This window comes from Pipra filicauda, unplaced genomic scaffold (assembly GCF_003945595.2).
Source record: "Pipra filicauda isolate LSUMZ 115617 unplaced genomic scaffold, ASM394559v2 scaffold188_size1440453_pilon, whole genome shotgun sequence".
NCBI lineage: Eukaryota > Metazoa > Chordata > Aves > Passeriformes > Pipridae > Pipra > Pipra filicauda.
In genome coordinates, this window is record NW_024104296.1 from 902,649 (window position 1) to 919,388 (window position 16,740).

General features: G+C 38.7%; 1 protein-coding gene across 1 annotated transcript in view; it reads right to left on the reverse strand.

Moving 5' to 3' along the window:
- The window catches only part of ANO2 (anoctamin 2), a 154,483-nt gene that overhangs the window by 100,355 nt on the left and 37,388 nt on the right, over positions 1-16,740 (reverse strand). Inside the window, exon 9 of the mRNA XM_039380172.1 lies at positions 14,416-14,480. Coding sequence (XP_039236106.1) covers positions 14,416-14,480 — 65 coding nt within the window. The remainder of the gene's footprint in view (positions 1-14,415; positions 14,481-16,740) is intronic.

Sequence of the window (16,740 nt, forward strand, 5' to 3'; positions counted from 1 at the left end):
ATGGTTAAATGAGATTTTTGGAGACCCGGGCTTTCTTTTAACAGATATAATCCTATTCTGACAAAGTTTAATGACAAACCTCCACATATATTGAATTGAGCTCAAGCCCTTTCAGCAGCATAAATCGAACTGAAATTTCCTACTTCAGGATTTGGGTCTGAGGGCCAGACTGCTCCTTTCATAGGAGAGACAGGAGCAGGACTGCAACCAAGGCAGAGAGCCATGGGACAACAAGACAAGAATCCACAGTCATTTCCAGCTCAGATGAAATGGATAAGGGAAACAACAGTGGGGGTTTTTTATTACTACAGATCCTGCTGTTCTCACACCATCCCAGCTGCAACTGACTTCACAGTTCCAGGCTCTCACACGGAAAAGCTGGCAGTGCAATCCTGCCAGCTTTTCCTTCCATGAGTTCCTGTATTTGCTTATGTCTAAGCAAGGTTGCTTGTCCTTTCGAAAAGACACATGAAATCATAAAAGGGAAAACAGAACAAAATCACTTCAAGGTGATATAGAGACATTATCTTCAGTATAAGGGGATGCCATAACTTGGAGAACCAGCACATAAATGAGGAAATTTCAGGACTTTCTGGGCAATAACTTAATTAGCTCTGTCATCCTTCTGTTTCAGAAGGACAACTCGCACGAGTCAGAATGGGAATACTATTTGCAGTAACCATTCTTTAAACAACTTATATCAGCTCCGTAGCTTTGCATTCACATCACAGCATAGTTTTTAAGCACTTGGGACAATGGATTATCACATTTGGAGAGAATATGAAGAAATATGATATAATAGAGTATATTTCATAAAATGATAACCATAAGTCTTGATTTGGCAAATATAAACAGAATCTTGTGAGACTGCCCTGTGACCTGGCACATGCCAGGTAATTTTTGAGGCAATTTTTAGGAGGCAGTTTTTCTTTACGTTCACATTTGTTGGGAGTTTTTAAGTATTTTCTTAATATGAAATGAAGGAGGAAATACTTGATTGAAATATAGAAATAATCAGAAGGGCTATAGCTTTTTTGCAGTCCTGTGTGATTCAACAAACAGTAGCAATGGCCTTGGAACAGCACAGGATAGAGGGAAACTCAGTTTGCTCTCAAGTTTCCTTTGGACTGAGGAGTGACACACATTGCATGTGAGAGTAAGGCAAATATAACTGAACACATCCTAACAACACAGAACAAGAAGGAGGAGAGGGAGATTATTCTGATTGTGTCTTCTTACTGCTTCCCTGTTTGTAGAGTTGGGCAGCATGCACAGCCAGCAAAGTGCTTCGAAGGGGTCAAAGCCAACATGAAAAATAGTCCACAATCTAAGCTGTTGAAACTGTCTGTTCTTTTGACAAAGGGCGTCAAATTAGCACAGAAAGTGTTCAAATCCCAGAGGCATTAAAGAGTAGCTGACCAGGGTCAGATAAGTTGAAGTTTGTGGCTCATGAGGCTTCCCCTAGAATTTTTGAGCCTTCTAGTGATAAATGTGATCTGTAACCTATAAAGCCAGGGGTTGCTATTTTCACCCGTGCCAAAAGAAAGTGAGAAAAGCTCAACAATGTCCTGGCAGTATGGAAAAAAGCAATTACCAAGAAGAAAACTGTACAGGGTTCTGTGGCTTAGCTGTTTTGAAAAAGAAAAATAATTAAGACTGGTGTGCCCAATCTCTTTCCACCATGGCACCAGAAAGTGAAATAACCTATGGAGAAGTAATGGCAGCACTTGGAAGCATAATGATAAATTTAAATTGAGTTTCTCAAGCTAGAAAAACACAGAGTGTAAACATATTCTTTCCTTTTTTTGACATATCCCAAGAACTGTTCTCTAATTCCTGTGAATAGGAATCAAGGCTCTACAAACACCTGTGACCACCTGTGCCAACATCTACTGCAGCCACTGCTGGATTCTGTAGTGAATGAACAGGAAAAGAAAAGTGTTCTTCAATGGTAAAGAAAGATACAAGTCAAGAAAAGGAATTTTTACAAGTTTTTACATATTTACACCAAGAACTTGGCATGTTCTCTCATTTACATTGGGATAAAATATGTCTAACTTCATTATACTCAAGGAATTACCCATAGTTTGCACTGGTATGGAAAAAGAGAACTGAGGTGAGAGTTTTGTTGTACCTCAGCAGCTAACTGGCATCCAGTTCATATATATCCAGACCAAGCTAAGGATCAGTCCTTTCCAAAGTGTCTCATGGATACTGCAGAATGCCAGAGTGTGCCCTCAGCATTGCATGAGCTTTATTTCCACATTAGCTGTGATCTAATGCAGGGAAATATCCCTTTATACACACATGTGCCATGAGGACACCCAAAGCAAGGGGCAAATGGCTTTGATAAGGAGTGTGTACTGCTCCTATCAGGAGCAGCAGCCAAGGCTCTTGTTCTGTGTTGATACAGCATAAGGCAAAACTTCGTGCCTTTCACTTTGGGAAGCTTTCAAAAGTCTGGTTAAATGGCCCCCTACCAAACACAGCTCTCTTGAGTAAGAACCTTGTCTTCAAGGAAAGATTTGGCCAAATCATCCATAATGCCTTCAGCAGCTGAACTAGAGTTGCACTTGCAGCAAATTATCATAAACAACATGAAAATACTACAACAGCAACAACAACCACCTGTAGGAAGTGTATTCCCTCACATAACTGGAATAAGAAGTGTTGAGAAGGCCTCAGCGAAAATGTTTACTCTGTTTCTTGTGTTTCACCCTTCTAACACTCAAACCAGACATCTGCAATGCACCCTTGTCTGTCTGGTTGCAAAACCAACACCAGAAAGAAGAACTGATTATTAAACCCTACTCTTGCACGTTGGTCACGGTGCTCCCGTGCCAAGTTGTGCAATTTATAAATAGACCAAGGTCTGGGGAAGGGGGGAGAAACAGAGAAGGAAAAAAAGCACTTCGTTTTTGACTCTGTGAAAACAAGTGTGGGATACCTGGAATGTGAATAGAGCATGTGGTGCGTGACACATGCTGGAAAGAACTCTGGAGATGTTCAGGAACAAAGTTAAAAAAGCGAGGAAAAGACGCTGTGAGTCACCTAACTGGGAAATCTGTTCAAAACTCCTCAGTTCTTTAATTTCCATACCGAGTCCTAGGCCAGCTGTCATTTCATTTTTACAAATCGTTCCACCACCCCTTTGGTGAAGGGATGTTCTATATGCAATAGTTTCTATGCAAGACTAAACTGATTTACAGCTACTTATCAGGTACAATTCCCCCATGCAAATGGTCCAACAAGTCACGTGTATTACTTACGCCTTCAAAATAGACTTATTTGCACAAGATTCTGGTGTTTTTACTGTCAGGAAGGACAAGAAGTCCTCTAAAAGTATAGTTTCGTGTCAGAATGCCCCTACTACCAAGGCCAGTTTAAAAACAGTCTTTCCCTCCCCAGCTTCCAGCCCAGGTGCACATCCCCTTCCTGACCCTCAGCAAGACAGTTCCCAGTACAAGCTTGTGGACAGCTGGGATGGAGCAGTGGGAAAAATGGAAACCTGTTGCAGAGGACCAGGAACACAATTGGTTCTTTCAGGGGCCTTTGTCACCGGAAGAAAATTCGCTATTAAACTGAAGGTAGAACAATGACTACCCTTACAAACAGAGAATGAATTTCTAGCACATATTAAGTGAAGAACACAGACTTGTCCTCAGTTCTGAGATAATACTTCACACCAGATTGAAGTTTCCATCTCAGAACTGCACACTTATTCAGGAAGACTGATAGAGCATAGAGAAAATGTCAGTCACTGCAAGATAATCAGGAACAGTAACGACTCTGTCCACCCCACCATTTCACTCCAGGTAGAGTCGCCTATGTCCAAACTTTTCTAGATTTGTTGTTTTTCTTCCATTTAAAATTTTCTCAGGGCAGGATTCAAGCATTTATTGCAACCATCTGGGACACCTGGGTGGAATTACTGCTCAGCAGCAGCACTGAGGCTGCTGTGCATCCAGAGATCTTAGAGATTTCTACCATGTTTGTGCCTGACTGTATTCACACATTCCATCCAGACAGTCCCAAGAAGAAACACAACACTGCTAAATCCAGATATACAGAGAGTGCACCAAATGGAGCAATATGGAAGCCAAGAGAGGATCCTGGCAGAAGACAATCCCCCTTGGAACAACTTGCCAAGAGACTGGAAAACTTTTTTGTATTAAAATTTTAAGAGGAGGGAAAAAACCAACTAGAGAACCTCAGATAAATTACATTGCAGCTGAGTCTGAGGTAGGAAAGAAAAAGTCCATTAGAAAGGCCAACTGGTTCTGCATAGAGAAAAAAAAAAAAACGGAGCCACTATCCAAGGTAAAAGCAGATGGTTTTCCTTAAACTGGATATAAAGATGAAGAATATCCAGTAGAGAGTGATTATAGGGGTGTTTGTGAATATGGTTGCAAATCTGACCCTTTTCCCCTGAAAGTAGAATGAAGAAATGTGCCACAAGAGCCATTTAGTTAAAGTTCTTGTTTGAAAACATTAGTTAACAAATATTTGCTGCATCCTCCAACAGTACTTGAAGTCTAGAGCCAAACGTGTCTAAATTACAGGTATATTTTCTTCAAAGGACTGTGGAATACTGATTGTGATCCCTTCTAGGACAAAAAACCCCCACTGTTAAAATATTGCAACTTGTCAGACAACAGCAATTCTGAAATTCATTTAAATGTAGAACTCTGTTTTCCCCTGGTTTCTTGGCTCTTAAGAAAAAGTACTATTCAACAAAATAACAGGATTCTGTTTAGGGAGCAGTTGATGTGTGTGGAGGGAGGGAATAGTCAAGTTCTTGAATTCTAATGTACTCAAAAACCTAGGGGAAATATATAATAAATACTAATATATATATATATATAAATAATAATAATAATAAAACCCAGAATTTGTGTATAAACTGAAATTTAAAATAGCAAAAGGTCAAACCTTATCCTGCAACCTTATCCTTTATTTCTATGAAAGTAGGACAAGCCACTCACTGAGCTTCATAGATTCATGAACCTTATGCATCCATTCCAAGAAGTTGTCAGAAAGAACTGAAAGTGCATAATTTGTGGTGATGAATTATAAACTGAAAAAAGCTTTTGTTTACTGACTGTAATAGAAAGAACAATAGAAGCATAATAAGAAGACATGTAATGTGACCCAGACAGAAATTAGGGCTGACTACCTTCCAAATGTGCAAGCAAACATGCTGGGTAGTCAGAAGCGCTGTAACTGCATTCTCCCCTCTGTTATGGGAAAATAAAAAGCTTCAGAGCTTCCACAGGGCGTGTTTTGGTTTCACATGGTCACAGAGTATGCCAAGTTGGAAGAGACACACAAGGATCATCCAGTCCAACTCCTGGCCCTGCACAGGACCATCCCCAAGTCACACCATGTGCCTGACGGTGTTGATTTGTGCACGGCCTTTGTAAAATGTCCAGATCCCCACAGATTAAAGAGACCTTTTATCAGAGACACAAAGAGAATGTGATTTTCAGGAATGTAAAAACAACAATGTACTCATACACAGCAGTTCAGATGCAATAACTGCAGGCCTCAACCTTATGTCAAGAGACACCACTAAGGAGAGACATTTTCAGCCAGTTTAGTAATGCACTGTTTGTCCTGTCGCCTCTAAGAACTCATGCATAAGACAATCTATGTAAACTCTGTCTCTCTTTAGCCTTCTTTCCTTTATTCTGTCTTTATTTAGCATTTTAAAAAAGCATCAGTAACCCTCCAAACCTGGAAAATTAAAAATCCTCAGCAGGTATCCTGGCTTCCTGAGGCTGAGTCAATACTAATGTAAGTCAATCAGAGGTTACCTGTGAGGAAGGGAGTAAAGTTTCATTTTATAAACTACTCAGGACACCAAGTGACACTCTATGTAAGAAACAAATAATTCACTCACTTATAAGTATAATTTTTTTCCTCATAATTAACTCTGTCAGCTCATATAATTAAGGGGTAACCTATTTAATACGATACAGTGAATCAGCCTTTCTTTTCAACTGGAAAGGAGGTTACTTAGTAATTTTCTTTCTATTTTTTTAATATCTATTAGGACTTAGCTTTTCTAGCTTATTGTTACTTGAACAAATGTGAGGTCACTGATATTTTATCACTTTCCTAATCTTCAGTTTTCACAAGATAATATGCACAATTTTCATCATCTAGGTTAAGAGTCTGAAGCTCAAATACTTGCTTCTTTTCCTAAATAAATTTCATTTATAATAACTAATATTTCATTAATGCTTTCTTGGTTTTCAAGCTAACACAGTTAATCCTTACTAGAATCTGAATTCATTTAATGTGTTTGTTTTAGAAAGTAAGAAGTGGTAAGTACTTCCACTCTAAGTATTACTACTGTCAGATAGACACCATCTAGTGGCTAATAAACAGATGCATAATTTCTAATAAAAATAGGTATAAAAAATTGGTTTTTGGTCACAGTATTACTGCATGCCTTGAGATGGCAAGGGTTGCCTCTTGTCATTTTGAGACGATGAGAGAGTTACACAACTTTCTTGTTTAACTATAATTTAAACTAGTAGTCCTCAAGACTTCTGAGACCGTGAAAAATGGAAAGGCAAACAAAACACTTTCAAGTACATACTGTAAGTTAAGTGTGTGCAAGTTTCTGGCTCATTATCTTTCAGGCCTTCAGGAATTCCAGGTCCCAGAGATCAGGTGGAAAGGCTTGAGCAAGGAAGATGAAGCCTCAGTGGAAGAGGATCAGGTCAAGGAATACTTAAGCAAAGTGGAAATACTTAAATCCACGAGCCCTGACAGGATGCACAAGTGCTGAGTGAGCTGGCAGATGTCATTGCAAGGCAATTCTTGATAACCTTTGATTGATGATGGAAAGTGTAAAAGCGCCCAAGAAAACAGATGTCACCCTCATCTTCAAGAAGGGCTACAGGCCAACCTGCCTCACCTGAGTACCAGGGAAGGTCAAGGAGTAGCTAATCCTGGAAACCATTAACAGACACATTAAAGATAAGAAAACCCCCAGGAGGGGCATATTGCCATTCAGAGGGACCCTGACAGGCTGCATAACAAACCTGGAAAATTAAAGATCCACAGCAGGCAGCCTGGCTTCTCGAGGCTGAGTTAATTCTAATGTCAATTAATACTAAAGTCAATAGAGGTTAATAAATACCAGATTGTTCAGTACAGTCTTCCCAGCACAAGACATGGACACATTGGAAAGAGTCCAATGAAGGGCTATAAGGATGATTAAGGACTGGAGCACCTTTCATATGAGGAAAAGATAAGACAGCTGAGATTGTTTTGCCTGGTGTAAAAAGAGGATCAAGGCAGGCTCTTTCCAGTTGTGCCCAGTGACAGGAGACGAGCACAAACTAAAACATGGGATGTTCCCTCTGAACATCAGGATGCACTTTTTTACTGTGAGACTGATTGAGCACTCAAATAGATTGTCCAGGGAAGTTGTGGAGTCTTCCTGTTCTAAGAAATATTCAAGTAACATCTAGTCACAGTCCTTGGAAACTGGCTTTAGATGGCCCTGTTTGAGCCCAGGTTTTGGACCAAATTACTTCCAGAGGTCCCTGCCAACCCCAACCATTCTGTGATTCTCTGATCTTTGAGCACTTCGGTTGCAACTATTCCACCAAGACAATAATACACAATGTCAGTAACCACCTTCTCAATATTGCATTAAAATGTTCATTTTTCTAATCTCTGTAGCAACTGTGGAAGTTCAAAGATTTCCCGTGCTGGAAATCTTCTTTATGCTTGTGTTTCCTGGGGATAATTGTTACATGGTGCCCAGAACTTAATCTCTTCCCTTGTCACCTGGGTTTTTTTCCACTGTTAGAGACAGAATCAGACAAAGCTATGGTCTGTCCTAATGTAACTTATGTACAGAGAGAGAGAGAATCCTCATACAAGGCATCTTAGTATTGGGCTATAACTTTAAACCAGATATGGGTTGGTCTTAACCCCTGGTCAGCACTCAAGGAGTCAGAAAAGGATCTCCTCTCAACCCAGCCTGCCACAGCCAGCACTTTCTGCAGAGATTAAGATGTCAAGAGCAGTTTTACAAGAAAGATAAGCAAAACTGTAACCACCCAAATGCAGAAGCTGTTTCCCACTCCCTGCAGTTCCCAGCCGTGTGTACCTCTACATGCTTACAAACATTCACATGAACATATATATGAAAATGTGCAGAACTTTCTCTTTTGTTTCCAAATGTGGCCTCTCAGCTCTGTCTTTTGCTTCTCCAGTTTGAAAGAACAAACTTTCATTTCTTATCAAAACACCCCTCCAAAGACACCTTTTGGTTTGGAACCTATCACTCATGCCCATTAAAAAATATAAGTTTCTGGCTGTGAAATTTAAGCTTCATACCGGCACTGTGGAACTTAGCCTGAGACAGTTTTGCTCACAGAGAAAACTGTATTCTGGCTGCCTAATAAACTGCACAATTCAAGGGGGAGACAGAAGGAAGCTATGCAGCAACTTGAGTCTTCAGAGCCTTGGCTTGTAGATATAGATATGCACATGTAGATGTAGATATGCACATCCTTTGCTGGACCTAGCTTTTGAAAATCCCACTGAAGGAGTGAGGAATCTGGGTGGTAATGAGGATCTAAGTGCTCAGGCAGTGACCTGAAAGCTGGGAATTATGTTTATCAGAAAGCAGGGTTCTGTTTTTCCTCACCACTTCAATACAAGCCTATCGGTTTTAAATTCCATCTCTCATACAAGCACCAATAAATAAGACCAAGCTCTTGCCAAAACAGACAGAGAGAGAACTACTTCCTACAGGACTGGCAAAGTCTATGAAACCCAGAGCTGTAAGTAAATCATCTCACTCCAGTCACAGGCTGGAGAGAGAGCATCCAGCAGAATAATTCAATGCAAACTCTCCAGTGATTTATGCATCATGAGCAAAAACCCTCTGCTTTGCAATAAACAATGGCTGGAGCACTCGGGTAAGCCCTGTGATGAGAAGTTCCAGCAGGGGGAGGGGAAACTCCCTACAACTCACATGAAAATTGCTGTCCTAGCACCAAGCGTCAAATATGCAGACCATTTAATGGGTGTATGACATGATGCTAAAGGCTATTCATAAATAAAGTGGTGTTGTGAGGGGTAATGAGATCACACAGACATTGGAAAGGGGAAAGAGTTATAATGATGGAGAAAGGGTTCCTTTTTCAATAGCTCGGACTCTGCCCCAGGGTCCCATCTCCTTCTGGTTTCCTCCAAGGAGCTCTCTGCTGTAAAAACTGGCATGCAGGACACCAAGGATGAATGGATGCTGCCATAGCACTTCCCACCATAACCTAGACCTTTAATGATGAACTGCAAGCTGAATATATCACATGGTGGGAACGAAATTTTGTTGTAGAGTTTCTTGGAACTATAAAAAGATGTTGGACCCAGAGTGCAAGAGGGTTAAAGTGAGAAGATATGCTCAGATTATTGCCTCAGGCATGTTCTTGGCAGAAGTTTGGGAAGGAGCTCGATGGACAGCTGCCAAAGTCACTGGTAGAGCTCATGGGCATTTTTCTACTTAGTGCTGTGTTTTCTCACTTTGGATTTTCCCAGGCTTAAAGCTGTTTTCTCTTTTTCCTAATACAGAATTCCTTGCATACAGGCTCAGCATCTTTGTAAAGGGAACTCTCTCCAGGATGGCAGGAATCAGCATTGTCTTGGAACTCATTGGACTAAGGGGGAAAGCACAGCATTCTCAACACACTGGTCACTAGTATCCAAAAAGAAAGCAAGCTCCCTCCTCCCTCAAAGGAAAAGGAAACTATAAAAAGAAAGGAGAACTCCACTGGCACCCAGTGCATTGAGGAGGGTTGTTCAATCCCCACGAGATAATCACATACTACATGGCTGCTTTCTGCTGAAGAGGTTCCATTCCACAAAAAATAAAGATCAGACATTTGGTCAGATTAATTAACAATAAAAACTGAGGAGTGACAGGGAAGGAGAGAAATTAAAGCACACAGGAGAATCTCCACTTTGAGGATCAATAACCCCAAAGTTAGGATAAACAATGACTGAACAACATGTGTGTGTACATCTGGAATTAGGGAGGGGCACCACAGACTTTATTTTCAAGTCCTTAGAATTCTTGACTGTGTGTGGAGACAAATGTTCCTTCTCAAGACATGTGACTACAAAGCATGGTGGTGAAAGAAGCAGTGATTTGCTCGTGTATTAGGCGGGATAGATGGCCACAATTAGGGGAATGCTGTGCCACAAATTAATCTTAACCATGGAAGACACACTTATCTCTGAAGACAATAAACCCACCACTTCAGCAGATTTCCCCTTTTCTTATTTTATCTCTCCTTTAAAGCTCCCCTGAGTAGGGTGAGCAGGTATACCCATTTTTGTTTCCTGTGGTGAAGATTGATGAAAGAAGCAAAAGGTAAAAAAGGTAAACCAGCAGTAACACTTAGGGAGCCTTATATTGCTTACATTGAGCCCTGTACTACACAGACCCCAGGACACTGACAGTGAAGTCAACAGTGTCCAGAGCTGAGACAGTCAAACTTTGGATCACAGGTCTGTCATTGCTTTAAAAACTGCCAGGAAGAGCAAGCTAAAGGATTTAGGAACAAAGCATCCATGTGCAGGAGCAGGAGGGGACTGGTAACTGTTCTTTCAAGAGCAGGTTCACCACGGGTACACTACGAGGAAAGGCCAGAATTCATTACGCACCGAGTTCAAACAATTTTCCATACCCAAGGAAAACACAGTTGAAGAGAGGAAGGAGGAAATATATTAGGTAGACAGTTTGAGCAACAGAAACTCCCCAAGTTTTGATTTATGGGCTATACACTGTAAATAATATTTTGGTTAGCACGCTTTACTACCTACTCCTGCAGAAAGAGTTATTGTATACATAGTCTTAATGTCCACATGTCTTCCCAGCTTTAGGCTTTGCAGCAAGAGGCACTTGGAGCTTTGAAAGTAATCATGCTATAGATAATGTAGCCTGTTAGCTATTATAAAGTTTGGTGAAGTCCTAGAAATGGGAAATAGGAATTAGACCATGAAAAAGGAGATGGATTAGCTGGGACCTTATAGAAGCACTAGTATTAAAATAAGCTCCATCACAATTAAAAATTATCTGGCTCTGCTTGATTTTCCTAAGGTGAGGTAGTCTTATATTAATAACAAGACATCAAAAGGGGACCTTCTCTCTACAGTGATGGTCCCCTACCTAGAATTTCAGTTCTTACATGGGTTTCCACCTGCAGGCGCTTTAAGAGGTCCATCAAGAAGAAAACTTCCTGGTTTTCCAGGAGTTAAGTAAGATTTTGTATCAGAAGGATAATTACCTCTTTGTGATAGCAGTAACCTTGGATTACACCCTTCCTCTGTCATTTAGACCTCCTAAGTGACAAAATTTGCATTACAAGCAGAAATATAATTTATTATAAATTCTACTGTACTTCTTATAGTTGCCGTGTATTTTCTTGACTTGCTATAACTCATCAGAGGTGAATTGCTAAAAGATAAAAAATAATAACTGTAAGTCATATCAAGGAATATTTGATCTGGACAGGAGGAAAAATTTCTTCCCCCTGAGAGTGGTGCACTGCTGGAAAAGGTGTCCAGAGAAGCTGTGTCGGCTCCATCCTTGGAGACTCGAAAACTTATTTTTTTGGCCTGGCTTTTAAGCCAGCCCTAAGGGTAGATCTAAGGACAACGTATCAATTCTAGAATCATATAGTTAAAACTCTGATTAACCCTCTATAACATATAAAAATATCATGAATCCTGCTTTCTTCACAGCGGGTCATAAAACTCCTAAGGAGTGTTCTCCATGTCTCTGGATCAACAGTAGTATCACTGTAGAAATTGCTAAAAACTGGGTTTGAACACATTTTCATTTCAGGAAAGAAAACCATCAAAACAGAAGAAGACCACTGAACTACAGATGTTATTACAGCATCTTTTACATTACGTGGCAAGGACTGAGAAGAACTACTTTTGATAAGTGCATTCCTACAAGACAGGCACACTAGAGAAACTCCTTCCTAGTAAAAATCAATACTTAAACTTGAATGACAAAAAAGGTGCAAATCTCTAGAGCTCTGCATGTCCTAGAACTGCAGCTTTCATCCTCTGCTTGTAAATACATCCCTCATGCCTTCCCAGTCCAGGGGTGACTGAGAGACAGGGTAAACCCTTCTCAGTACTTCTGGCCTAAGATATCTGTTAGCAAATAATTTGTGATTTCCCTCTCAAAATGTTTATACAGATTAAGAGACAGAGGTAAATGGAACTGTCAGTGAATATTGTAATGGTCTTTTATTTCTTTTTGTTATTAAGAACTTTTAAATTTTCTAAGGCTACTGTGCAGTTAAATTCCCTCAGGATATCAGACCTTAGAAGAGACCTGTACCAAGAGTGAGATTAACAAATATGTGTTTTCTAGCTTTGGTGTACAATCAATTAGAAACCTGCAACAACTGTGTGGTCAGAAGCAAGGTGCTGAGGTACCAGTAATAATTTATAACAATTCTACAGTGCCACATCTAGTGTTCCAGGATAGGCACTTCAGTTAAAGAAGGACTTGCAGTCTGCATTCCTACTGAATAAAGGTAAATGAGGAATAGTTAAAAATATTTCCACTGTTGCAAGCTGTATTAAAAATTAGACTAAGCAAGTCTAATAACCAGTGAGATTGTGTAATAATATTCACATTTTGTTATTATTTAAGCAACATACTTCAGCAGAGTTAATGCACTTGAAAACACCAGTCAAAACAGGGTTTAAGGCAAAATAAATGCTGCTTCTTCTGTCCATCAAAGCCTGAATATAAACTTGCTACCTTTCACAGCCCTGCTATAACCAGAAAAAAATGTTGGATATAATCTAAGCAATCTAAGAAAGAAGGGTCACAGTAAATTATCAAAATGCACAAAGTGTGACTGATGTCTGCCAAGGGAATAAGTATCTGCACTGAGACTGAGCTCAAATCCCCCCACAGTGCAGAAGTGCAGAAACCTCCTGCAGTTGCAGAAAGAGAGGGGTGGTCTTTCCTCAGGTATATATACACTAAAGTTCTAACATTACCTAGGAAATAAAAACCACATTTATTTTAGTGGTAACAGCCAAACTTGCAGTCAAGCAAAGCATGGAAGATAAAAGCAAGAAAATTCATCTCTGAGCACAGAGAATCAATTGCACATGTCTGGTCTTTTTTTTTAATTTTCTCACAGAAGTTTAAACCACAGAATTTCTATGAAATCATATCAGCATAGAGAAACATTATAATGGAGACTGTGAAATACAAATGAAGATGGAGTGTAAGCAGATGGACCTTTACTTTTAATTCAGCTGGTCTAATAAAACGGGGGAATTCCTCTAGACAGTCACAGTTTAATTTTACAGCTGTAATATTTACTAACAACACAGCAGGTGGTGTATTCTTGTTCTGAGTTTACCTGTTCCATACAGTAGCTTGGCCTGAAATAACTGTTATTCCAAAAGCACATTAATCTGGCACAAAAATAGATCATATAATAAAACCTAGATGGAGTTTCATTATTCAGAAGATAAATAGTAACAAATGCCAACTTTCTTATGTACCCAAATTATCTAGAAACACGTATTTGTTGAGTTTTTTTCCTATTTTTTCTCTTTGTTAATATCACGGTTCATTTATTCTTATACAGATATCAGAATATTTCAAATCAGCAGTCTTCTCAAATATTGCTTTTCTTTACTCAATATTTATAGTATTATTATATTGTATTATTATATTATATTATTAGTAGTGTTATTTTATTATTATATTAGTATTATAGTAGTATTGTTTTAATATTACTGTATTTTTATAGTATATTATAGTATAAAAGAAAAACTGTTTTGTGTTGGCTTTCTTTTAGAGATATTGTCTGAGATCCTTAAAAAGCATGGTAGGTTTGTTTTGTCTTATTTTAAGGCCAACTTGTTCTATGTTTGTAAAGAAAAAAATTCAGAAATACACAAGAAAACCACTGGGATCACATATGGATGTGATCACAAATTACTAAAACTTGTAAAACCAGGAGTAAAAAAATCAAATCAATTTCAAAACTGTCAAATACTTTCACATTGATTCACAATGTGAACACCAGCTTCTGATTATTCATCAGCTTTTATGAACATAGTCTCCAATAAAACTTTATCAATGTAAATGGAGATTCCTTTCTTTTGATAGAACTCATACTTTAGAAAAACAAAACAAAACAAAACAAAACCAGCCTAGAGTATGATATTCTTCAAGGGATAAGCACTATACAAAAAAGAGAGGTACATAATTGTTTAGTGTATTTTTGTTTCAGTAAACTATCATCAGAGCCACAGAAAAGCAGTCAAAACATTTTTTTTAATGTTCTGATCAATCCAAGATTTCATTTGCTTTATTCAAGTCCCTGTTACCTTATGAGTTGAATAGGCTGAAACTTGTAAAATGCTCCATATCTTGCCCATTCTCGATACAGCAACTAAATAAATTAAAAAAGAAAAAATCAGAAAATTAACTTAAAACAAGCTACCCCTTCTGTTTTTACAAACATCTTCTAAGAGTTAAAAATATGTGCACCAAAAAGAAGTTTTCCATACGCCAATGCAAACTTACAAGTATATTTTTCAGACATTTATAGAAGCCTCCAACCCCACCAGCAATGGGAGGATGGTGGAAACACAACTTTCTTCACGTACCTACTCCAAGAAACTGGTAATTCAGGTGTGAAGGACCTGACACTACTCTGAAACAAAAGTTAGATGGTGCACAGAAACTACCATGCAGTTAACAACTTGGTGAAAGAGTTAATCTGATAGCAGTATGTTTTATAACTTGGGATGAATCTACTGATAATCAGAAAGGACATTCATAAACGAAGCTTTCCAGAATGAAGTGAAGAACAAAGGAAGCTCAGAGGAAACATCATCATGATCTGTTAGCTGACTATTCACCATATTTTATCTTCTGAGGGAAATAAAAATCAGGGCAGTCATGGAATCATAGAATGTTTGGCTATGAAAGGACTGTAGACAGTCTAAGACAACGTGGTCATTGAAAACTGTTTATTGAAATACAGAGTGCATTAAAAAAAAAAAAAAAAAAAAAGAGAAAATTACTATAAGTGAAACTAAATTAACTATGTCCCTACTTACAGGTTATAGGTCTTTATTATCCAAAAAGATAGGTGTCAAACCTATTGTCCCTCTTTTCCGAAAGAAGTGGAGGGAGTTCAGAAAAAGAGTAGGATATGAGAGGTGAGGTCAATTCCTTTCAAATAAGTCTCCACATCATTCCCAGTAAAATTGGAGTAGTGATTGAAACTGTGTTTTGAGGATGAGCTTCTGTGTGGAATATCTGCTGACTCTAAGAAATGACCTCGAAATGACAACCTCAGAGGTTGGACTGGATTTTAGATCTTCTTTCCCAGCCTAAATGATTCTGTGATTCTGTGACCTCAGGCTCCACTTCCTCCCTTGCTGTGAGCACGGATTGTCCCTCACCTGTCTAATGGAAATTGTAGTTTATATGAAGTAACCTGAGTTAATACTTTGGACACTTCTATTCTTCTGTAAACTTTGGTGGGGAGTAAGACACAAACCAAGCAACACACAACCAGCAAGACCTGCAGAGGGTGTTAGGAACAAAATACATAAAGTTTTTGAAATTATCAGAAGTTGCATCGTGAGATGGTCCATTCTGACAGCAGTGCTACACCACTCTATGGAGCAGACACTACAATTAATATAAGTGTGAAGAAAGTCCAGATAATGTAACTGCAGAGTCATCTCAACATATTTTGAGGTTTTCCAATCGTATTTTCCTCCTCTTTAAAATGCCTCTCCTCCTGCAGATGCTATGTGAAAGAACTAAATAAATATCAAGTGAGCAGCTAAGACCTGGATTCTGCAAACATCCTCCTGATGAAGTATTATTGTTCAGAATAATGAAAATTTAAGTGTACAGAGCTATGCCATTGTGTACTCATTAAAAGTACAGCATGAAGTATTTTCTGTTCGCAGATCAAGGAGCAAACCTTTTAAGCAATTGGGAATTCAGTGATGAGATTCAAGGATTGTGGAGTCTTGGATTTTAGAACATTGCCCTTACAGAGCAGATGCTTTGCAATTGTGCAAAGAAATGATGAGACTATGTTTGACTTTCTTAGGCTTCATCAGGAGTTGAAGAGGCTGACATATTGCTATTTTCATATGAATACTTGTTGTTGCCTATTCAAAATCACCCCTTGCCATTACCCCACACCGTGACCTACATAATGTTATTTACTTCCAAAAATAATCATATTAATAAATGCATTCACTCAAATATACAAAAGAAGAAAGTTAAAAGTACTAAATTCTTAAAACTACCTAAAAGCTGCTTTGAACACAGTTGCAGAATTTTAGGAGCAAAAATAAAGATCTTTCTAAAATTGCTGTCTGTTTAGGAAGAGGCTCATATGCCATTATGTCAGACTGCAGAATCACACTGGTTATTCTGATTCCAAAAGCCATTGCAGCAAAAGCGGCATGAAAATTTTCCATTCAGTGTATTGCCCACCCTAAACCTCTGTCCCAACACTGCAATTTTACAAGATTAACTTAATCTGGAAGCTGGAATGTGCTTCCTTTCATGATATTTATTAAATTGAAAGGAATTCTAGGACGAGTTTTGTAATACAGTTTATTGTGTTTTATCAGCTTCATTTAAAAATTGTGCTCCCTGTAAGTTTACAATAACAT